The sequence below is a fragment of the Zootoca vivipara genome, chromosome 16, assembly GCF_963506605.1.
Source record: "Zootoca vivipara chromosome 16, rZooViv1.1, whole genome shotgun sequence".
Taxonomy (NCBI): domain Eukaryota; kingdom Metazoa; phylum Chordata; class Lepidosauria; order Squamata; family Lacertidae; genus Zootoca; species Zootoca vivipara.
The window spans coordinates 41,518,606-41,544,025 of NC_083291.1; the positions used below are offsets into that span (position 1 = coordinate 41,518,606).

A 25,420-nucleotide genomic window follows, 5' to 3' on the forward strand; every position below is an offset into this window, starting at 1 on the left:
TAAAAGGAACAACATTATGATTAAATGGGCACAAGACTTTGGACATAATGTACAATTTGAAGACTGGGAAAAACTTTGGAAAGTAAATTTGAAATTTACAGATTGCTCTTTGTTGAAAGAAAATTATATGAAAATGATGTACAGATGGTATATTACACCAGTCAATATGCCAAAAATGTACAAAACTGGGTCTAATATATGTTGGAAATGTAAAGAAAAAGAAGGGTCTTTTTATCATATGTGGTGGTAATGTAGAGAAGTTTTAAAATATTGGGAAATGATTTACAATAAATTGAAAATAATGTTTAAAATGACTTTTATTAAAAAAACGGAAACATTTTTATTAGGAATTTTAGGGCAAGATCTGCCAAAGAAAATAAAGAACTTCCCCAACACAGGAGCCAGATGTATGGAGGAACATGACTCATAGAAGTAGAAGGCCCAGGGATCGCTCTGAGTGTTTAAATTCACAGGGGTCCCCAAACTAAGGCCCAGGGGTCGGATGCAGCCCAATCGCCTTCTAAATCCGGACCGCGGACGGTCCGGGAATCAGCGTGTTTTTACATGAGTAGAATGTGTCCTTTTATTTAAAATGCATCTCTGGGTTATTTGTGGGGCATAGGAATTCATGCATATTTTCCCCCCAAAATATAGTCCGGCCCCCCACAAGGTCTGAGGGACAGTAGACTGGCCCCCTGCTGAAAAAGTTCGCTGACCCCTGGTTTGGAACTACACAGTCGATTTGAAGTGCTCTCCCTTAACATGGAAGACGAAAAACAGACTCCATTTGAAGATCTCTCCCTCATCACAGTTGATCAGAAATATGCAGACGAGCAGCAGTCAATCCTCCGGGAATATGCAGGTAACCTTGGAAGGGACAGCACGTGGAAGAATCCCGACCAAGCCCATGAAGAGGCGTGTAGTGGTGATAGGGGATTCCCTACTGAGGGGTACAGAAGCAGTGATCCGTGGGCCTGATAAGACGTCTCGAGAGGTGTGCTGTCTCCCCGGGGCCAAGATCCAAGATGTAACAGAATGGCTGCAAGGAATCACAAAACCCACTGACAAATACCCCTTCCTTTTGGTTCATATGGGAACCAATGACACTGCTAGCCATAGCCTTCAGAAGATCAAAAGTGATTATGAGGCTCTGGGCAGGAAGTTGAAGCAATTAAACGCGCAAATTGTCATCTCATCTGTCCTCCCAGTTGAACGACATGGCCCAGGGAGAGAGGGGAAAATAGGGGAAGTGAACAACTGGCTTCACAAATGGTGCAAGAAGGAACGGTTTGGATTCTTAGATCACGGTCTGCAGTTTCTTGAAGATGGACTTCTGGCAAGTGATGGGCTGCACCTCACAAGGGTTGGGAGGAATGTTTTTGCCATGAAACTCAAAAACCTCATCAGGAGGGCTTTAAACTGACTTATGTGGGGGAGGGAGACAGTGGTCCTGAAGGTAAGAATCTACCAAGTGCTGAAGATGATCACCCAAATGTCAAGGACCAAATGGAGCAAACAGCATGCAGACTTAGTGGTGGGAGGAATAAATCCTTAAATAAGAGACATGGGGGAATGATCAATGGTCTTCAATGTCTGTATACTAATGCACAGAGAATGGGAAATAAACAAGATTAACTTGAGCTCTTGGTACAGCAAACTAAATACAACATAATAGGCAGCACTGAAACCTGGTGGGGTGAGTCTCATGATTGGAAGGTAGTAATAGAGGGATACAATCTATTTCAGAGAAATAGACCAAACAGGAAAGGAGGAGGAGTGGCGTAATACGTCAGGGATGTGTATACCTCTGAAGAGATCCAGGATTTAAAACTTCAAAGCCATATTGAGAGTATCTGGGTCAAAATTAAGGGAGAGAAAAATAAGAGTGATCTCATTGTGGGAGTTTACTATAGATCCCCAAGCCAAACTGAGGACACAGATGAAGCCTTCCTGGAGCAGATGACCAAGCATTCAAAAGGAAGTGAGATAGGTAGTAGTAATGGGGGATTTCAACTATCCTGATATTTGTTGGATGTCAAACTCAGCCAAGAGCATAAGGTCGAACAGATTCCTCACTAGCCTTGCAGACAATTTCATTGTCCAAAAAGTGGGAGAAGCAACAAGAGGATCAGCCATTTTAGATCTGGTCCTAACCAGTAGTGATGACCTGGTTAGTGGGGTAGAAGTGGCAGGATCATTAGGTGGGAGTGACCATGCTCTTCTGGAGTTTATTATACAGCAGAAAGGAGCAACCAAGCATACTAAGACTCAAATACTAGACTTTAAGAAAGCCGACTTCAGAAAACTTAGGGAAACGCTGTGTGAGATTCCATGGACAGAAATACTAAAAGGGAAGGGAGTTCATGATGGTTGGGAGTATGTTAAAAGGGAGATATTAAAAGCACAGGCAATACCAATGAGACGGAAACATGGAAGGTGCCTAAAGAAGCCAGGGTGGCTATCTAAAGAACTTTTAAGAGAGTTGAGATTTAAAAGGGATATGTACCAAAAATGGAAAAACGGTTAAATCACCAGAGAGGAATTCAAACAAATAGCCAGCACGCGTAGAGACAAAGTCAGAAAAGCTAAAGCACAGAAGGTGCCTAAAGAAGCCAGGGTGGCTATCTAAAGAACTTTTAACTGAGTGAAGATTTAAAAGGGATATGTACAAAAAATGGGAAAAGGGGGAAATCACCAAAGAGGAATTCAAACATATAGCCAGCACGTGTAGAGACAAAGTTAGAAAAGCTAAAGCACAGAATGAACTCAGGCTCGCCAGAGAGGTTAAAAGCAACAAAAAAGGGCTTTTATGGGTATGTCCATAGCAAAAGGAAGAACAAGGAAACAGTGGGGTCACTTAGAGGAGGAGATGGTGAAATGCGAACAGGGGACAGAGAAAGGGCAGAACTCCTCAATGCCTTCTTTGCCTCAGTCTTCTCCAAAAAAGAAAACAATGCCCAACCTGAAGAATATGGAGCAGATGATTCAGCAGGGGAAACACAACCCAGAATAAGTAAGGAGATAGTACAAGAATACTTGGCTAGTTTAGATGTATTCAAGTCTCCAGGGCCAGATGAACTACATCCAAGAGTATTAAAAGAACTGGCAGAGGTGATTTCAGAACCACTGGCAATAATCTTTGAAAATTCCTGGAGAACAGGCGAAGTTCCAGCAGACTGAAGGAGGAAATGTCCCTATTTTCAAAAAAGGGAAAAGAGAGGACCCAAACAATTACCGCCCAGCCAGCCTGACATCAATACCAGGAAAGATTCTAGAGCAGATCATTAAGCAAACGGTCTGTGAGCACCTAAAAAGAAATGCTGTGATCACTAAAAGTCAGCATGGGTTTCTGAAAAATAGGTCATGTCAGATTAATCTGATCTCATTTTTTGACAGAATTACAAGCCTGGTAGATGAAGGGAATGCTGTGGATATAGCCTATCTTGATTTCAGCAAGGTCTTTGACAAGGTGCCCCATGATATTCTTGTAAAGAAGCTGGTAAAATGTGGGCTAGACAATGCTACCATTCAGTGGATTTGTAACTGGCTTACTGACCGAACCCAAAGGGTGCTCATCAATGGCTCCTCTTCATCCTGGAGAGAAGTGACTAGTGGGGTGCCACAGGGTTCTGTCTTGGGCCCAGTCTTATTCAACATCTTTATCAATGACTTGGATGATGGGCTTGAGGGCATCCTGAGCAAGTTTGCAGATGACACCAAATTGGGAGGGGTGGCTAATACCCCAGAGGACAGGATCACACTTCAAAAAGACCTTAACAGATTAGACAACTGGGCCAAAGCAAACAAGATGAATTTTAACAAGGAGAAATGTAAAGTACTACACTTGGGCAAAAAAAATGAACGGCACAAATACAGGATGGGAGACACTGGGCTTGAGAGCAGTACATGTGAAAAGGATCTAGGAGTCTTGGTAGACCACAGACTTGACATGAGTCAACAGTGTGATTCAGCAGCTAAAAAAGCCAGTGCAATTCTGGGCTGCATCAATAGGAGTATAGCATCTAGATCTAGGGAAGTAATAGTACCACTGTATTCCGCTCTGGTCAGACCTCACCTGGAATACTGTGTCCAGTTCTGGGCACCACAGTTCAAGAAGGATACTGACAAGCTGAAACGTATCCAGAGGAAGGCAACCAAAATGGTCAAAGTTAGAAAAGCTAAAGCACAGAATGAACTCAGGCTCGCCAGAGAGGTTAAAAGCAACAAAAAAGGGCTTTTATGGGTATGTCCATAGCAAAAGGAAGAACAAGGAAACAGTGGGGTCACTTAGAGGAGGAGATGGTGAAATGCGAACAGGGGACAGAGAAAGGGCAGAACTCCTCAATGCCTTCTTTGCCTCAGTCTTCTCCAAAAAAGAAAACAATGCCCAACCTGAAGAATATGGAGCAGATGATTCAGCAGGGGAAACACAACCCAGAATAAGTAAGGAGATAGTACAAGAATACTTGGCTAGTTTAGATGTATTCAAGTCTCCAGGGCCAGATGAACTACATCCAAGAGTATTAAAAGAACTGGCAGAGGTGATTTCAGAACCACTGGCAATAATCTTTGAAAATTCCTGGAGAACAGGCGAAGTTCCAGCAGACTGAAGGAGGAAATGTCCCTATTTTCAAAAAAGGGAAAAGAGAGGACCCAAACAATTACCGCCCAGCCAGCCTGACATCAATACCAGGAAAGATTCTAGAGCAGATCATTAAGCAAACGGTCTGTGAGCACCTAAAAAGAAATGCTGTGATCACTAAAAGTCAGCATGGGTTTCTGAAAAATAGGTCATGTCAGATTAATCTGATCTCATTTTTTGACAGAATTACAAGCCTGGTAGATGAAGGGAATGCTGTGGATATAGCCTATCTTGATTTCAGCAAGGTCTTTGACAAGGTGCCCCATGATATTCTTGTAAAGAAGCTGGTAAAATGTGGGCTAGACAATGCTACCATTCAGTGGATTTGTAACTGGCTTACTGACCGAACCCAAAGGGTGCTCATCAATGGCTCCTCTTCATCCTGGAGAGAAGTGACTAGTGGGGTGCCACAGGGTTCTGTCTTGGGCCCAGTCTTATTCAACATCTTTATCAATGACTTGGATGATGGGCTTGAGGGCATCCTGAGCAAGTTTGCAGATGACACCAAATTGGGAGGGGTGGCTAATACCCCAGAGGACAGGATCACACTTCAAAAAGACCTTAACAGATTAGACAACTGGGCCAAAGCAAACAAGATGAATTTTAACAAGGAGAAATGTAAAGTACTACACTTGGGCAAAAAAAATGAACGGCACAAATACAGGATGGGAGACACTGGGCTTGAGAGCAGTACATGTGAAAAGGATCTAGGAGTCTTGGTAGACCACAGACTTGACATGAGTCAACAGTGTGATTCAGCAGCTAAAAAAGCCAGTGCAATTCTGGGCTGCATCAATAGGAGTATAGCATCTAGATCTAGGGAAGTAATAGTACCACTGTATTCCGCTCTGGTCAGACCTCACCTGGAATACTGTGTCCAGTTCTGGGCACCACAGTTCAAGAAGGATACTGACAAGCTGAAACGTATCCAGAGGAAGGCAACCAAAATGGTCAAAGGCCTGGAAACAATGCCTTATGAGGAACTGCTTAGGGAGCTGGGTATGTTTAGCCTGGAGAAGAGAAGGTTAAGGGGTGATATGATAGCCATGTTCAAATATATAAAAGAATGTCATATAGAAGAGGGTTTTCTGCCGCTCCAGAGAAGCGGACACGGAGCAATGGATTCAAACTTCAAGAAAGAAGATTCCACCTAAACATTAGGAAGAACTTCCTGACAGTAAGAGCTGTTCGACAGTGGAATTTGCTGCCAAGAAGTGTGGTGGAGTCTCCTTCTTTGGAGGTCTAAGCGGAGGCTTGACAGCCATCTGTCAGGAATGCTTTGGTGGTGTTTCCTGCTTGGCAGGGAGTTGGCCCTTCCAACTCTATGATTCTATGATTCTTTTTATTTTTATTATTATTATTATTCATTTATTTATTGCACAAAGATAAAACAAAGAATAGTACATACACATACATTCATACCATACATCATACAAAGAATATACAAAAATCAATTACCTACACAAACATACCTTACCAACGCACATTACACTCCTACCTATACTGCTAATATTTATTATATTCGAATTTCTTATCAAAATTTAAAAGTCCAATAGGACATTTGTAAGGAAAGTTTGATAAGGAAATAAAAGAGCGATAGACGGGAGCTAAGGCCTAACCAATGGAATGTATCTTTCGGTTTAGAAAAAGAAAATATAGAAAGTATCAAAAAGAAGAAATACAAAAAAAGTCGGAAAAAGAAAAGATAAAAAAGAGCAAAGAAGAGAAAAGAAAAGAAAGGCGATTCAGACTGATTCAACAGTCATCTTTCAACTTAATTCACCTCGTTCTCTGTCACTTCCACCGCGCTATACACAGGGGTTTACCCTTCAATGTTTCTTATATTGTCCTCTATTTACCAATCGTAATCTCATTAACATTCGTACTTGATCCCGATCCCATAACCTAAATCAATATCACCTTGTCACAAGTACTGTAAAAGAAAAAAATAAACACTCTAAGTTTCTTGTAAACAATCCTGTATAGTTATTCTAAACACAACCATGTTCTGTTCCCCACTCCCATTTTCCTTAGATAATCGTTGAGGCACTCCCACTGTTTTCTAATTTTGTCTCTAGGCTTATTGTGTATCAAATCTGTTAGTTTAGTTAGTTCTAGGTATTCGCAAAGTTTATCGACCCATTCACTTCTCGTTGGTGTTCTTGGCTCCTTCCAGGTGTTCGCAATAGATTCTATGATTCTATGAAGTTCTTAAAGAAATGGGAGTGTCTGACATCTCATCTGTCTCCTGAGAAATCTCTATGTGGGACAAGAAGCTACAGTTAGAACTGGATAGGTTCTAACTAAGCAAGGTTATGCTTAAAATTCTACAAGGCAGGCTTAGGCAGTATGTGGACCGAGAACTCCCAGAAGTGCAAGCTGGATTTCGAAGGGGCAGAGGAACCAGAGACCAAATAGCAAACATGTGCTGGATTATGGAGAAAGCTAGAGAGTTCCAGAAAAACGTCTACTTCTGCTTCATTGACTATGCAAAAGCCTTTGACTGTGTCGACTACAGCAAACTATGGCAAGTTCTTAAAGAAATGGGAGTGCCTGAACACCTCATCTGTCTCCTGAGAAATCTCTATGTGGGACAAGAAGCTACAGTTAGAACTGGATATGGAACAACTGCTTGGTTCAAAATTGGGAAAGGAGTACGACAAGGTTGTATATTGTCTCCCTGCTTATTTAACTTATATGCAGAATTCATCATGCGAAAGGCTGAACTAGATGAATCCCAAGCCGGAATTAAGATTGCCGGAAGAAATATCAACAACCTCAGGTATGCAGATGACACAACCTTGATGACAGAAAGTGAGGAGGAATTAAAGAACCTTTTAATGAGGGTGAAAGAGGAGAGCGCAAAATATGGTCTGAAGCTCAACATAAAAAAAAACCAAGATCATGGCCACTGGTCCCATCACCTACTGGCAGATAGAAGGGGAAGAAATGGAGGCAGTGAGAGATTTTCCTTTCTTGGGCTCCTTGATCACTGCAGATGGTGACAGCAGTCACGAAATTAAAAGACGCCTGCTTCTTGGGAGAAAAGCAATGACAAACCTAGACAGCATCTTAAAAAGCAGAGACATCACCTTGCCGACAAAGGTCCGTATAGTTAAAGCTATGGTTTTCCCAGTAGTGATGTATGGAACTGAGAGCTGGACCATAAAGAAGGCTGATTGCCGAAGAATTGATGCTTTTGAATTATGGTGCTGGAGGAGACTCTTGAGAGTCCCATGGACTGCAAGAAGATCAAACCTATCCATTCTGAAGGAAATCAGCCCCGAGTGCTCACTGGAAGGACAGATCCTGAAGCTGAAGCTCCAATACTTTGGCCACCTCATGAGAAGAGAAGACTCCCTAGAAAAGACCCTGATGTTGGGAAAGATTGAGGGCACTAGGAGAAGGGGACGACAGAGGACGAGATGGTTGGACAGTGTTCTCGAAGCTACGAACATGAGTTTGACCAAACTGCAGGAGGCAGTGGAAGACAGCATTTTCAGTTCTTCATACATTTTTACTCATATAAACATTTATGAAGAGAACATTTGGCATTCAATATCCTATATTTTATGTTCTCTTCACTACTGACAGTTCACAACCTCAAAGAGGTAAACAAATTCCTTCCTTTTATGACATCATAATGGCTGCTCACTGATCCCTCCAAAGACCCGATACCAGCATACAGGGGGACTTTCCCCAATCCAAAATAAATCTTTTACAGGGATTTTTCTTAAGTTCAGCCCTTCTCTCCTTTACCCTGCTTCAAGGGGAGAATTTAGGTTCACTCTTTGGAATTTTAAAAAAACTTCCTGTCAAACTTTCCAACTTCTGGCTAGATAACTGCTTCTCAGTTTGCTCAATGGGGGAGATCGACTTCCGTTTTTAAATCTCCTCCCGTGGCCAATTTCTTCGAATTTATAATTTTAAAATCCCTTTTCCTTTACTCACGGTGTCCAATGTCTTCAATTCTTTTTAAATTGGAAGAATCCACCGCTCAACAGGCTGTCCACTCGGAGCATCACGCTGTGAAGGTACCGGTAGCAAATCTCCTCACAGGTGCCCACGTCTCCACTCCGCTCGCTCTCGAGGCTCTTAATAGAGCTTCCCGGGGAGCAGAGGATATGTTTCTGGGCACAGCTGAGTCTCCACGACCCCAGAAAGCTCAATCTGGGGTTCTTCTGGGGGTCTGTGGTGCTCTCAGCGGTCCTCACTGCTCAGCAAAGGCGGTAGACCGGAAGTCCTTTTAGTTTGTTTCTTAAGTGTTGTGTGCATGTTGTAATGAAAAGTTAATAAAAAGCATACATACACATACACATACATACATACACACACACACACACACACACACACACACACACTTTGCCATGAGCTCACAATCACCATCTGGTGTCACATTTGTATAATGCACTTAAAACACACTTAAAACGTTATATTTGCAGCTGTATAGCTGAGTCCTAAGTTATTTTGTACAGATCACCACAGGAGGCAGCAACTTCCATTGCTCTGTACGGCAAATCACATTAGCTGAACTTTCTGCCAATCAGCCTCCCTAGCCTTATTACATGACAGGTGGCAGCCACTGTCCAGGGAGGTTCTACCCTTCATTACTTCTGCTAAAGTGTGGAATGACATGAGTACAGCAGTACCAGTAATTGGTATAAACTATTGAATGTTTAGTTTCATTCCACAGGTAGGCAGGATGGATAACATCAATGACAAGACGTGTGTGTGTGTGTGTGTGTGTGTGTGTGTGTGTGTGTGTGTGTGTGAAAATACTTTCCGGACTTCCGCTCCACCCGCCATTAGGGATCGGCAAGGACCTCGCGTTCTCCGAGGTTCCCTGCGCAGAAAAGGAGAAGGGGGAAAGTGAGAGCGACACAACCCCTGTTTTTAAGCTTCAGATTGTGCTTTCTGGAGATGTGGTCTCAGCTGAGCTATTTTTTGAGCCTCCTTTGCCTCCCGGTAAACCCCCCTTTGGGGGGTGACAAGAGAGGGTGAAGTCGAAGGCGAAGCTCTTGAGCCGATTGCTACCTTTCTGCGCGCAGCTCTGAGCCGACCTAAATGAGCGGTGGATCCTTCCCAACCTGGATTTGGAACAATTGGAACTCGTGAGTAAGGAAAAGTTTAAAATTTGAGCAATTTGGACGGAGGAACGGGGTTTAAAAAGGGATGGGAAGTCAGTGGCAAAATCGAAAGTAATATCTCCGGAACGGCAATTCGAAATCTCCCCAAAATCAGGGGAAGGGGAGACTAGACTGTGCTTGAGAGACCCCTGAAGTTTCATTAAATTTGGATGTGTATTTTCGCTGCAATTTGCTCCGAAAGAGGGGGCCCCCAGGATCCAGACAATTGCATGGTGACGTCATAAAGGACTCTGCTATTCCTATGAACTCTTCAACTCTCGCTACCTAAAGTACCTTTGAAGTATTTTGACAGCTGTTAGAGCTGCAAAAGGACTGAAAAATTACAATTTTTTCTGCTTGTATGCTGTCAGGGAAGTAATAAGTGCTTCTAAAAGGAAAAAAGCAGTGGACTTGAAGCCTGGGACAGACTGTAAAAGTTATCATTCTGCCATTTGCTGGGAGTTACTGGGATTTTTCCTAATAAGTCTCTGGGAATATTCCATAAAGCCCTACTGTTTTGCTTTGCATCGACCTTGAAGTGCAGCTGCAGAGTATTATTTATCAAGACTGTCTCTTTTGTAAGAATATTAGTAAAGAGAGCTGGATTTTGAATTTACAAATAAAAGACTAGTTCAGACTGTATCTTGGAATGGAAATTTGAAGGGGGGGGGGAATCACCAGCTCTGGTGGCACAACAATCCAGGCTGGCCCCTGAAATTTGAGACGATAAAGAAAGAATCTACCCAAAACAATGAGGCTGGATGAGAAACAGTGGAAGTGTATATTCGACCTCGTGCAACAGATATTATGGGATGTGAGAGGAAACAAAAGATTGATTCAAGTACCGTGTTTCTCATACTATAAGACACGTCTTATTAATTTTTTTATAAGCCTATGGCTTATTTTCGGGGGGTGTCTTATTTTTTTAAAAAAAATTACAGTATGGTACCTCCTCTTCCTGTCGCGGCTCGGCACCTGGAACTGGCTGCTGCTGCGCTGCTGCGCTGCTGCGCGCGTTGTCGCCGCTTCAGCAGGGCACGTGCTGGGTCCCGCCGGGTCGGGGCTTCACGCGGCGCGCGCTGCGGCTCTTGCCGGGTCCCGCCGCCGGGTCGGGTCTCGGAGCAGCGCGCGCTGCGGCTCTTGCTGCGTCCCGCCGCCGGGTCGGGGCTTGGAGCAGCGCCAGCGGCAACCCGGCGGCGGGACCGTCAAGACCTGCAGCGCACGCTGCTCCAAGCCCTGACGCGGCGGCAGGACGCAGCAAGAGCCGCAGCGCGCTCAAGCTCGGGGCTTTCTTCACTCGCTCCTGCTTGGCGCCGAGCTCCCAGCGAGACTCACCACCACTGCTGCCTCCGCGCGCAGCAGTTCAAAGCTCCGGTGGGGCAGCCTCTTCGCAAAGGAGCTCCAGGAGGGATCAGCGAGTGGCAGCCGCGGCAGCCAATGAAGGCTCGGCCGGGTGTTTTTTTGTTGTTGTTGCTGCGTCCCGCTGCGTCCCTCCTCTTCCTGTCGTGGCTCGGCGCCCGGAACTGGCTGCTGCTGCGCTGCTGGGCGCGTTGTCGGCGCTTCAGCAGGGCACGCTGCTGGGTCCCGCCGGGTCGGGGCTCCATGCGGCCCGCGCTGCGGCTCTTTCTGCGTCCCGCCGCCGGGTTGGAGCTTGGAGCAGCACGCGCTGCAGCTCTTGCCAGTCCCGCCGCCGGGTCAGCGCTTGGCGCGGTGCATGCTGCTGGGGATTTTGGAGGGGAAGCAGCAGCCGGTTCCGGGCGCTGACAGGCATCTTCCTCTTCCATGGCGCCATCCAGACCTGCTCCCACCACTACGGCTTATTTTTGGGGTATGTCTTATATTTCTTCAACTCAGGAAAATCCTGCCATGGCTTATTTTGTAGGGATGACTTAAAATATGAGAAACACGGTAGAAGACCAACAAGATTGACCCCCAACGGATTTGGAATTACAAGTAAAAACTGTGGATATAAGAAATAAAGAGGAAGAGGAAGAGGAAGAGGAAGAAGAGGGGAAAGGGGACTCTGATCTCCCAGTGGGAGTGGGAGATCAGGTCGAAAATGAAGAATGGGTATGGGTCTGTGCTTCTCTGGTGAGGGAAGGGAGGCGGGGCCCAAATAGAAGACAAGACATTTTTGGGGGGAAGGTGGAGGAAAAAATTGGGTGCGAGGTAGATGCTAAAGTTAAAGGGAAGCAATTACAGAATGGAAGATTGGGAGGGTGGTCTGGGTTGCTGGAGGCCTGGGCGGGGGTGGGATGAAAGGAATATATAATTAAAATTAAGACGGATTAACAAGGTCTGAACTGGAAAGGGTTAAGGAATGAGACATGGTATAGCTGGAATTATAATTTAGGACGAGAGGTGGGAAGAGAGTTTATAATTTAATATATCAGATGGGATAGAAATAACAGTTTAGCATATTTTTGGAATATGTTAAGGGGGAAAATAGAGGTTAAGTAGAAATAAATAATGTGTCAATGATTAAATAATGTGAACTATATCAAGAGTGGATGAACAGCAGAAGAAGTTGATAGAATATATGGAATTGTCTGGGGTAACCGGGAGGCTTCGAGATCGGAGTGAAGAAACAGTGGAAGAAGACTGGAAGAAATTTAAAGTTGCTTTAAAGAATAAGCATATAATAGAGTAGAATCAATGGAAGTGAAGGAGATACAAGGAGGTTAATAACAAGTTAAGAAATAAGTATTGTTAGAAGTAGTTATATGTATGTAGAAAGAAATGGAATAGTAGAGAAGGTAAATACCAAGGATGATAAGATATAGAATTAAGTCAATTTTTAAGCAAAGTTAGTTGTTTAATATGATTTTGAAATTACTAAAAGGGATTTACATTGTAACACAGAAGGAGGAATGAGGAAGTCATTAGATGAGATAAGAAGTGAGATTATGAAATAAGGTTTTTTTGTATTTTGGTGTTTTTGTATTTTTGTATTTTGAATGTTTTTTGTTGTTGTTATTTTTGTTGTATTTGTTGTCTGTTATAAAAATCAATAAACATATTTTTTTTAAAAAAGAAAATACTTTCCGTTTCCCTCTCCTTCCTGATCTTAAGCATCACCCACGCTTCCCACCTGCTGGCAATAATGCAACTGCTTGCACCTCTCCTGCTCTGCTGTGTTCTCTCCCTCTGCAACCATCATCAGGGCCGGCTCTAGGGGTGGGCTGGGTGTCGCGGGCCCAGCAGGGGGGCGTTGCATGGCAGAGCCGCACAGAAGCCGTACTGCGCCCTGCGCCCGCCCACCAGCCGCGACAAGAAACGGGGCGGAGCAGGGGCACCAGAGGGATCTCTGCACCACGGCGCCCGACATGGTTGAGACGGCCCTGACCATCATGACTAGGCCCTATACCTGCACAACAGTCTCTTTTCTGTCCACATTCCATTCCACGACCCCAATCAACCACCCAGGCATGCTGTGTTTTCATTTGATTCCCCACCCCACCCCAATTTTCAAGGATTTGGTCTTTGGTCTTTGGTATTTGGTCTTTCCTCCCAAACTGCAGCACATCCCACAATAGCTAGTAGTCCCTGTCACAACACGACCTTCTCCTTTTCATTTGCCTCCCCAAACAAACATTGCTTTGCGTTCCAATGTGTTGTCTTAAGTTCCAAAATAATGTTTTGTTTTTTAAAAACAAACCCATCCAATGGCCTAATTGTAGTTTAGAAAGGTGTTTAGTCGGCTGGTGTTTACTGGGCTATTGCCAATTGATTTGTTTGGTTTTAATGTTGTTTTGTGGCAGTTAACCACATTGTTATAGTTCTAGTTACAGGTAGGTAGCCGTGTTGGTCTGACGTGGTTGAAACAAAATTAAAAAATTCCTTCCAGCAGCACCTTAAAGACCAACTAAGTTTTTTATTTTGGTATGAGCTTTCGTGTGCATGCACACTTCTTCAGACAACTATATTGTTATAGTTGATACTCTAAACTGATGGTAACCCCCTACAAGAAATATTTATTTAACTGACTCAGGATGAAAATCTTGGAATAAAGAAACTTATTCATCGATCTATCATTATATACCACTACTCACACCAAGAATACATGACAGAGCAGTCATGAAAGAGACATGCATGTTCTCTCTCTGACGTGACCTCTGTTGATCCAGGATTGCATGAAAAGCTAACATGAGAAACAACTATGTGTTTCCAGCATCCATGAGCTGAATGAGTGCCATGTACTGAACTAGCCTATGAGGCCAGAAGGATTTTGTGCAAAGCCCCCAAATCTGCTCCTCCTGTCCTACCAAAACACACTGGAGCCCATTGCAGGCAGTGAGAAGAAAGCAAGCACTCAAGAGGGATAGAGATTTATGAGAAGCAGGTGGCTGTGAAGGTAATCAGCCAGGAGTAGACTTGAGGGGATGGACTGTAAGAAGAAACTGGGTGGTTTGTGGGGATAGACAATTATCCCCTAGTGCATCATGGAAACCAGTCACCCGGCCTGTACTCCACTGCTTAGCGGCAGGTAGGCTAGGGGGTGGGGTGGAAGGAAGGAAGGAAGGAAGGAAGGAAGGAAGGAAGGAAGGAAGGAAGGAAGGAAGGAAGGAAGGAAGGAAGCGGGGCAGACCAAAGAGAGCAGGGAAGCACCCCATAATGCAACAGGTTGGTTCCAGGAAAGCATCAGCTGGGGCGTGGGCAGGGCAGGGCAGGGCAGGCCCACCTGGGAGGTGTGTGTGCGTGCAGGGCAGTTACCTCTGGCTGGAAGCTGGCTTTTGCCCGTCGCTTCTGGCCACTCCCCTTGGCTCCCCGCCGCCCCACCTGCTTGATCCTGGTGGGCTTGCGGTTGCCGAAGGCGTTCCTCCTCCTCCTGACCTTCCAGCCCGCTGCCCCTTCCGGGCTGCTCCACTCCTCAGGAAGCAGCCGCTTCTGGGGAAGGGAAGAGAAGAGGGAGATACGAAGAGGAGCAAGCTGTGGAAGTGGCAGGCAGCAAATGCAGAGAGTGGAGCCCCCGTTTCCCAAAAGCAAGCAGCGCCAGCCACAGCTTGACCCACTCTTTCCCGGACCATGATCCCAGCACAAGCCTTGCGAAGCCCCTTTCTGCATCTCCAAGCTTGCCACCTGCCAGCCCCATTGCACAAGGCACATTCAAGGCATTAAAAAGCAAATCTTCCCCTCAGCCTCCCACAATCTGCTACAATGCTCAGACATGGACAGACCTAGGATCACAAAAAGGGGCAAAACATTGAGGATTGCAGGTCAACACCGGGGTTCTTAGGCCAATTAGTATAAGCAAGAGAGCTGAAGGGAAGGGCCTTAAAAATCCAGAGCCTCAGTGGTATTTCCCAAAATTGAGAAGCATTATTCAATACCAAAGTTCCTGTTGCCGTGTGTGTTTTTATTTATGGAAAGCAGATTTCTAGCCCTCAGGGTTACAAAATTTTGCTGAAAACTTAGGGTTGTATCCAACTAAGTCAAACTCAAAGTACACCCATTGACACAAATTTACCCTATTCACTTTAAATACTTAAATTCCTCACTCTAGGGATACTAAATTTTGTTCACACACTTCTAATGTGGAACACACACACTCCCTCAATTTTGTGATGCAGTTCTCAGCTCAGAAAAAAGTTTACAAAATTGCATTTCCACCTAAGACTACACACTTTAAGTGGAAATTAAATGCAATTTTTTTATATTAAAAAAATCCCAGAAGGCGGGACACTATAGACTTATGACTGAACATGTGCAAAACTGGCATAGACCACAATTAGGCTGATCCATCCAGCCTTACCACAATCCATGTTTCTCTGGTGACTTTCAGACAAAACTTCTAATTCTAGAAGAAGAAATCTTCCCCAAACTGCACAAAGACACATGCACATTCTGTGAAACAAACAGAGCAAACATGCAGGTTTTCCAGTGTGCATGATTGATATCATTATAAAGATGCCAAGTGGTTTAGTGTAAAGTTCCTGCATTCCCCAGCTAGGGATTAGAAGATAAGGAAACTTCAAGAGATGCTACAGAAGACGGGGGGGGCGTGTCCCAAGGAGAATTTTCCTTTGCAACTTGCAGGTTGTGGGCAGGATTCACCTAGCAATCCCCAGCAGCAGAAGCCCTGCACAAGGGCTGTCACTTGTGCAACTGGGCTTTCCCTGTCATGCCCTTCAAATTTGGATTGGGGCATGTGTGCGGGAAAACACCCCAAACAGCATTGGGGAAAGAAGAGGGATCATTCTGTCTGGCAAGATGAACCCTTGCCATATCGCTATGTCTCCCCACCAAACACACTCTTTGGTCTGTCTTCTACAGCGCTTTTGGATGTTTCCTCCGATTCTTGCTATGCACTGGTATAGCTCTCCTGTCTGTGGTTTAGGGCTGTGCACAAACAAGGCAGGAGGCAGAACAGGCCAGGACTGATGTTCAGATATAGGGAAGCAAACAGAGTCCTAGCCAAGGACTGGTGAGCATCGAACGAGGCAAAGAGGATGTTTTGATATAGAGTATAGGCACTGGTTTAGGGTCAAGAAAATGACTGCCGAGCCCCAGCTTTACTAGAAAAATACCAATAGGCTATGCTATGTTTTTGGATTTCATGCAATATGCACCTGTCCATGTATCTTTCTGTAAGGTAAAGGTAAAAAGGTAAAAGACTCCTAAACGGTTAAGTCCAGTCAAAAACGATTATGGGGTTACGACACTCATCTTGCTTTCAGGCCAAGGGAGCCAGCGTTTGTCCACAGACAGTTTTCTGGATCATGTGACTAGTAGGACTAAACTGCTTCTGGTGCAACAGAACACCATGACGGAAGCTAGAGTGCACAGAAATGCTGTTTGCCTTCCCGCCATAGCGGTACCTATTTATCTACTTGCACTTGTGTGCTTTCAAACTGCTAGGTGGGACAGAGCAACGGAAGTTCACCCCGTCACGCAGATTCAAACTGCCAACCTTCCAATCGGCAAGCCTAAGAGGCTCAGTGGTTTAGACCACAGCGCCACCTGCATCCCTCCCTATATCTTTCTGTATCTCCCCATGGCAATACCTCTGTACACCACCTCTCATTTCAACCACCTATAAAGATGGTAGAGTGCAAATCATGATGCTATAAGCGCTCCCCACGCCCAAGTGCAGAATGCTACAGTGGTACAGAATTCTGATTCCCAAGCCTCTGAAACATTCCGTTTGAATGCATCATGTTGTTTAGCCAAGAATCTTACTGAGTTGGAAGGTACCACAAAGGTCATCTAGTCCAACCCCCTGCAATGCAAGAATCTCAACTAAAGTATGCATGACACATGGCCATCCAACCTCTGCTTAAAAAATTCTAGTGAAGGAGAGTCCATCACCTTTCAAGGGAGTCCTTTCCACTGTCAAACAGCTCTTACTGTTAGAAAGTTCTTCCTGATGTTTAGTCAGAATCTACTTGTAACTTGAATGCTACCCTCCAGAGCAGGAGAAAACAAGCTTGTTCCCTCTTCCATGTCACAGCCCTTAAGATATTTGAAGGTGGCTTTCATTTTTCCTCTCAGTCTCCTCTTTTCGAGGCTAAACATACCCAGCTCCTTCAACTGTTCCTCATCAGGTTTAGTCTACAGACCCTTGATCATCCTGGTTGCGCTTCTCTGCACATGTTCCAGCTTGTCAACATTCTTCTTAAATTCTGGTGTCCAGAATTGGACACAATATTCCAGATGTTTGTCTGACCAAGGCATAAGAGAGTGGTACAGTGGTACCTCGGTTTACGAATTTTCGGTTTACGAACACTCCTAACCTGGAAGTTAGTAAACCAAGGTGCCCGAGGCCTACTGAGCGTCCGATGCCTTTGGGGAGACCGGGCCTTCGCTCCGATGGCTCCTGGGGGCCCGGAGCGAAGGCCCAGCCTCCCCAAAGCCATCGGAGCAAAAGCCAGACCTCCCTGAGGACACCGGAGCATCCGGTACCTTCGGGGAGGCCGGGACTTCGTTCGATGCCTCCCAGAGGCCAGGGAGCGCTTCCGTGACTGGGCTACAGCCGCAGAAGCGCTCCCCGGCCTCCGCAAAGGCATCGGTGCAAAGGCCCGGAGAGAGAAAGAGGACAGGCCCAGAGGTTGGGCCCGAAGGAGCCAGCCCAGACTGGGCTGCCAGCGCTGCGTTGCCATTGCCACCGCTGCTGCTTGCTCCCGCCGCCACCTGAGCACCCCTTGCCTCACTCAGCTCTGAAAAAGCTGAAAAAAATGCTGCTTTAGGGGGTGTTTTTCATCCTCTAGAACGGATTAATCCACTTTCCATTACTTTCAATGGGAAAGTTTGCTTCGGTTTATGAACACTTCGGTTTATGAACAGACTTCCAGAACCAATTGCGTTCATAAATTGAGGTACCACTTCCCTTGATCTGGACACTAGACTTTGATGCAGCCTTTGTTGATGCAGCCTAGAATAGCATTAGCTTTTTTTGCTGCTGCATCATCACACTGTTCAACTCACATTAAGCTTGTGGTCTACTAAGACCCCAAGATCCTTTTTCACAGAATCAGCCTTAATCAGGCTCACTTCAGACTTGGTATCCCTTCACAAACCAGCAGGACAGGCAGGTCGTCAAAGGCCATCAAGCACAACCATGTTTCGCAAGAGAAGACAGATTCTTCACATGCCCACACTTCCAACTCCAAACCACAGGAATGGACAGCAGAACAGAAACCTGGGGAGGGCTCAAGAGCCACACACACCATGGAGGAGGCAAAAGACCCCACCCAGGATGAGAAGATAGTCCATGAGCCAGATAGGGCTCCTCAAGAAGACCTCCCCCTCCAAAAAAGGAAATTATTTTTGCTTGCTGTTGTGCCATGATGCCAAAAAGTCTGTCATCCCCCCAAAACATTGTTCGTTTTTTTTAAAAAAAAGGTTTGTTCTCAACACTCGCACAACAGGATTCTGCTGCCCCCCCACAAAAGTGTGCTCTATAGGATATCCAAACCCCCAGATTTTGAAGGTGTCCGTGGGGGGGGGGGGGAGGTAAGTTCTGTTGTGCAAGCAGAAGAACAGTATATTTTATTTCTTTCTTTCTTGACTGCTCCCATAGGTCTATGCTGCGATTATGGGATGACAAAAGGTATTTGTGACCCCTATCCCCAGGCACCCCAAAATGCGTTCCTTTTATTTAGTAAGTAGTCACGCCCACTTGTACACTTCAGTCACAACCACTTCAAACCTGTGTCCCAAAAAAGGTTAGCCAGCCCTGACGGTTAGGGAGAAATGTTCCCTCTCAACTGAACAAGGCAGATTAGTTAGATGCAGATCATGAGGAAGATCAGTTGAATCTCCTCACCAAAATACGAATGTTGGGGGTGGGGAGCAGGGGAGAAAGCATCACGCAGCATCCTCCTTTCTACATGCAAAACAATATTAGTTGCTCTAGAGCAGTGTTTCTCAAACTTAGGTCTCCAGCTGTTTAGGAGCTGTTAGCTAAGCAGGACCAGTGGTTAGGGATTATGGGAACTGTAGTCTAAAAACAACTGGAGACCCAAGTTTGGGAAACACTGCTCTAGAGGGAAAGAATCAAACAACTTTTGCAGATATGGAAAACTACTGGCTCCCCAGATGTGGCTGAACTATAACTCACATCAACCACAGCCAATGGTGATTGATGATGGGAGTTGCAGTTTGGAAGGCCAAAGGTCTTAACTGAGACACCACAATAAAATCATTTTAAGCCCACTAGATAAAATTCTCAAGTCCCCACTCACGCTTCTCACGTACAAGTGAATAAAAAAAGCATTCCCCATGGGATGTCTGGCGATTCCAGGAGCAGCAGAAATCTTTGCCACATTGGCTTTCTCCTGCTGCATTCTGTTATTCTGACCGGCCCTACACCTGCAGAGAGGTAACAACATTGTACCTCATCACTACTTTTGTATGGTCGGCTCAGAAAATAAGTAACATACACAGTGGAGTTGGAATAAAACCTCAAACAATAAAACCCTCCAGCTCTGTCTCAACTCCTCTCAATTTTCAGCTTCACAGAAATTCAGTCCAGTATTTACAGGAAGCTGAATGGGCTTTGAATTCATTTTTTCATCAGGAAGGTAAAGCTTACAGTTAACTTGGTAAGCAAGCAGTGCTTTCTAGAGAAAATAAAGATTCCAAGGCTTTTCAAATCTGAGTGCTCTAGATTCTAGACATAAAATAGTACGCCAGCTCTAGATTCAGAAAGGGAAGGTTGTCATGTTGAATACAACAGCTCAGTTGATTAGAGCATGGTGTTAGTAATACCAAAGTCACAGGTTGAATCCCCACATGGGACAGCTGCATATTCCTCCATTGTGGGGGTTGGACTAGATGATCCTCAGTGTCCCTTCCAACTCTATGATTTGCTTCCAGAAAAGGGATAGCTCAAACCTAGGACAGGGAAGGTCGCCCTGTTCACACAAGAAGCTTTTTGAGTTTTGGCAGGAGGTGGGGAGTGGAGAGAGAACATAATAGAGGTTTTTCAAATTACAACAACACAGAGACAGGGAAATATTCACCATCCTCTCAATGTCAGATCTTGAGATGACTGGAGGTGAGTTCAAGATGCACAAAAGCGAAGTCTGTCTTAACACAACACATTTAACTTACGGAAGTTGCTAGTATTCAATTTACTGATGGCTGTTGCATAGCTTTGGGAGACTTTAAAAAAGGCTTTTGAGAAATGGTTCCCTGCTCTGCATTACTGCAAACAAATCACGGAGACTTCAGAAATTCAACTTTATCCATTATGATTTACAACCCTGAATATGAATGTGATCGGAGTGGTTAGCTGCTCCAACACAATGACTGCATTTCATTAGACAGGTAGTCTGTAGCTGGATTCTTTACTTTCCTTCTCCCTCCAAGCCCAAATTATTACTACTGGTAGTTTTCTATTTTGATTTTTAAAATGTTGTGTTCTTCTGCATAATTGAAAAGGGAATATAAAGAGTTTTAAAAGGAAGAAGGCTTTAAAATACAATGCAGCACAACTGTTGAGGCCCACATGATCACTAAGTGGAACTTTAATATACAGAGGCAGCAGATCTCAGGAACAAAGAAAAAATCATTAGCCTCGTTGCCCTGCTTGTCAGCAACCCAGAGACACCTGGATGACTGCTGCTGGAAACGGGATGCTGAACTAGAGAGACTTTCATCTAATCCAGGCCCTGCTGACAGGGCCAGTTTAAAATCCAGAAGCCATACTATATGCATAAACATCTGCAGCCACCCAAACTGTCTGCCAGAAAGGCCTGTGTCGGCATGCAACCCAAAACATGCAGGATTTCTCAGGGGCTTGATGAAACGCAGTTCCATCCAGTGTTGATGTTTGTGGGTAGCAAAAAGACGCAGTGATGGGATGGCAAGACACATCTCATGCAAAGCAAGCCATCTTGTGAGTAAGCAGGAAAGAGGAGGGAAGAAACAAGGAGGTTGAACGACACAACTGAGCAGATGTAAAGAGGCACTAACCATAGCAAAATGCAGACACTGTCTCCAGCGGCACTTCTGGCGCTTGAGGTTCCTCCCGCCAAACTTGGGCTTGTCACAGCAAAAATCACAGCGGCCACAATCCATTTTCAGCAGGCAGGCTTCACACTTGCCACACTTACGGTTTCGCCGGCTGGCAGAGGTCTGCAGCAGTGGATGGAAAAACACAGGCAATCAAGAAAAGCCAGGAAGACTCCACTGTACAGAGTGAGCAATGAGTAATCTCTGTGGGTACCCAAAAGACACAGGGAGAACCTTCTATGGTGGCAGGTTAAGGACAGTCCTTCCAAGACACTGAAAAACCAGCCAAATCTATTCTTTAAGCAACTGTTGCCTCCTTTCAAAACCTTTGTCAGCTGACAAAATAATGCCAGGCAGTAATAGGAAGAACACAGCTTGATCCAGGACAACCCCAATTTTTGTGTGCTGTTTGTCATCAGGAACAGAGGCTCACGGGGTTTTTGAAAGCAGACCTCCACACAAGGCTTGTCAGATCTTTCACAAGCACTCGGTCTGTGCAGATTCATTGTGTCAGACACACTGCTTCGGAACTGCCCAATATGACCTTAAGATGCTGCCAGAGAAGTCTGCTAAGCTTTAGAACAAAGATGGACAGTCCGCTGGCTAAGGATTGCAGCAGCCCACTTTACAGGCATTCTAAGGCCAACCCATTCATCCTGCCTTGTGCTTTATGATTTTGGCAGTCACCTTTTTGTGGTTATGTTTAAATGGGACCTTAGGGTTAAGGGTAGATAATAAATAAATAAGAAGCATTTCTCAAGCACCCCTCCTTTTTCCTCTTCCTTCTTTCCCCATTAGAAGCAAGTTTCCCAAATAGCATGCATTGCAGTCTCATTAAATGCTACTTAGACTTCAAGTTGCTCATTGCTGTCTCTACTTCTTTCCTGGGCACTAAGCTAATTTAGCTTTTCAAACTATTTTCAGCATTGCGACACATCCATGGGGGTGGACAGGATGGGCTGCTAAAGCCCTCACAATCCCTCCCCAATTCAATTTCCAGGGCTTCATCAGCTCCCAACACAGACCTTGTTTTCCACTCCACTTGGGAGTGCAGACTTCTGGGTGGACTCCATCGATTCCCATCACATGATGAGAAGGGGGAAGGAAATGCAGGTCTCCATTTGTGATACACACACCACACAACTTTGTGCACCTGTACACTGATTAAGATCTCGAAGAAAATGGGCTTCAAATCACTTTCTCAAACGGCTGTAGAAATAAATTGTAGCTGAGCCACATCCCAGAGACCCCCATGCAGAAAAGCCATATGTTTACCACATTGTTCTTGAGCTGGGCAGTGGGATGCTTGGGGGGACGACCAGGTTTCTTCCTTTCTTTCACTGCTCCCAACTGCTTCTTCTGTTAAGAAGAAACCCACGTGAATTGGGGTAGTCAAGCAGACCTTTCAAAGTCTTAGTTGCTCCCACAAAGAAGTTTACATGCTGGGAAATGCTGCAGTATTCTTTTACCTATGCAAGGCTTTGAGGCACCTCATCCTGAGGCTCAGCCCCACAAGTCATGTCAGAGCTTTCCCAAATGATCTGGTTGGTGCTAATCAGGGAGCAGGACCCCAGGTAAAAAAGACAGAGTGCAACACCATGATTTCAACTCACTTTAGTATTTGCGCAGAGTCTGATACAGTGTGTAGCCCTTGCAATACAGAAAGGAGGATTCTCCAGGAGCAAAAGCACACTATCTATACACTTTGGACCGGGGTTGGCAAAGTTTTTGTGGCTTGGGCCAGTTCACGGTCTCGCAGACGCCGTGGTGGGCCGGAGTGGGCGTGCACACGCAAACGCTATTTCCGGGGCTCCTTCTGGCGTGGAGGAGGCCTGACGCGTATCTGGTGCAGGAGGCATTACTGGAGTAGGAGTCATTACTGTACTGGGAAATCCAGTATAAACGGTCCCTCTCTACCCGCTCTCTCTGGAGAAGAATCTTGGCTGAGTCGGATGAACGGCCAAACAGTACAAGGTTACTGTATTTGGACAATTATTTTTATTATCTGGCAGAGATGTATGAAGATCTGTTTAAAAATTACTCAACACAGATAAGCAAGGAACTTGAGCCAATTAAAATTTTCCTATCAGAAAGTTTGAGCCTGCTTGCCACCTTAATTGATCTAATCAAGAAAAAAGAAGCCTAAGCCGCCTCAGTCAGATGCCATCATTGCCCTCAAACAGGTGGAGAAGCTCCAAAAAAACTCCACCCTCACTTAACAAGTCAGAAAATGACATCACCTCAGAGAACGAGCAGCTCCTTACAGCCTGTCTTGAGCAAATCCAACAGTCCCAGGGGATGCTAATTGCCAGAGTATCTTTTTTTAAAAAAAAAATCTGTTTATTAAATTTTCCAATTAAAACACAATTTTTTCAATTATTTCAAACTATACACATACATATCAATTAAGCCAAATATTATGCCAAATCATAAATTGTTTTAGGCTTCCCATGCTTCAAAATCTGGGGATTCTAGATAACTGTTCGCACTGCCATCCTAATCCTAATATCAAAATCTTGCTCGTAGTCCATAATAGTCCCAATCTTTTCCAACAGTCCCTCTAGGTGTATTCTTCTCTCTTTTGTCGCAGCTTCTGAGATAGGCATCAAACAAGATTTAACACATAACCATTCTTCCTGTGTGGGTTTTTTATCCAGTCCAACCTCCCCATAACTCTTCCTCTTTATCTGGAGTGCCTCTCCTGCTGCGTTGACAGTCCGACACAAGCCAGCAGGTCACAAGATTGAGCAGGTCGCTTGCTTCAAATACCTGGGCACAGCCCTACATTCATTGGGAAGCTGAAAAGCCCGCAGCAACTACATTGCAGGGAATGCCCACAGAAGCGCAAATGCTATCCTCAAGTACCTCAGGAGCAAAGGTGGATACTATATACCTGGAGCCCTCAAACTGTTTGAGGCTAAATTGATTGCACAGCTGTTATATGGTGCCTAATTAGGTCCCTCTGCCAACTGTGCACCACTAGAATTGGTACAATTCAAATTATTACGATCTGCTCTACAAGTGCTAAACACGTCTCCAATGCTACCAAAAGTCTTGAAACTGGATCCATAAGACTCAAGGCCAGAGTGTGGCTCGCCACTCTTAATTACTGGTTGAGACTATCTTTCTTCCCGAGCGGCCTTGCTCCCCTGACTATTAAGGACAATTTCCAATCGACATGGAAATGAGCAGTGAAAAATATAATGACTACTCTAGGCTACAACCCACAGATCTTACTTGACATGGGGCATGAACAAGCTTAAAAAACCATTAAACAGGGTGTGGAAGACACAGAACGTCAAGCAGACCTAGTCAGGTCCCCAAAATTTCTAATCAGTGAAACCAGTAGATGCCTCACCTCCCAAATGCCATACATAACCAACTTTGAAATCCCAAAACAGTGAAGGGCCTTCACTCTGGCCTGTTGATAGGCTCTCCCCTCAGCCATTCAAGAAGGCCATTATAGGAAGACACCATACAAGGAGAGGAATACGCATGTGGTTTTGGGCAGAACAAGCCTTTTTACATTGCCAGTACTGTAGACATACGAGCCAGGTTTATCCTGCCTATCCTGCACAAATTCCCAGGAGGTACAGAAGAACTCAGCTGCTCCCTACCGTGTTTCTCATATTATAAGACATGTCTTATATTTATTTTTTCCTCAAAAAAACACACTATGGCTTATTTTCAAGGGATGTCTTATTTTTTTCCTCCTCCTCCTGCTGCAGCCGGCATTGCTACTGCGCCTATCACTATGTCTTATTTTCGGGGTATGGCTTATATTCCTTGAATGCTTAAAAATCCTGCTATGGCTTATTTTATGGGTATGTCTTAAAATATGAGAAACAGGGTATTACTCCAGGATGAAAACCCAGATGTTACATAGTCAGTTGCTTGAGTTTGCGCTGCCACGATGGATATTTGCCGAAGGATGCTTTGTGCTACAAACCAATCTTAAACTGAAAACAACCTTTCTCCCTCCTCTATATGACATCCTTTTATATATTTGAACATGGCTATCATATCACCCCTTAACCTTCTCTTCTCCAGGCTAAACATACCCAGCTCCCTAAGCCGTTCCTCATAAGGCATCGTTTCCAGGCCTTTGACTATTTTCATTGCCCTCTTCTGGACACGTTCCAGCTTGTAAGTACCCTTCTTGAACTGTGGTGCCCAGAACTGGACACAGTACTCC

At 44.9% G+C, this 25,420-nt stretch overlaps 1 protein-coding gene across 11 annotated transcripts in view; it reads right to left on the bottom strand.

Moving 5' to 3' along the window:
• MBD1 (methyl-CpG binding domain protein 1) overlaps positions 1 to 25,420 on the bottom strand; it is an 83,217-nt gene that overhangs the window by 10,769 nt on the left and 47,028 nt on the right. For 10 of the 11 annotated variants that reach the window (XM_060269118.1, XM_060269121.1, XM_060269116.1 and 7 more), the window contains 3 exons: positions 22,501 to 22,584; positions 21,187 to 21,348; positions 14,482 to 14,655 (listed from right to left, as the gene is read on the bottom strand). In XM_060269118.1, coding sequence (XP_060125101.1) covers positions 14,482 to 14,655; positions 21,187 to 21,348; positions 22,501 to 22,584 — 420 coding nt within the window. The remainder of the gene's footprint in view (positions 1 to 14,481; positions 14,656 to 21,186; positions 21,349 to 22,500; positions 22,585 to 25,420) is intronic. The other variant, XM_060269122.1, reaches the window with a different exon arrangement.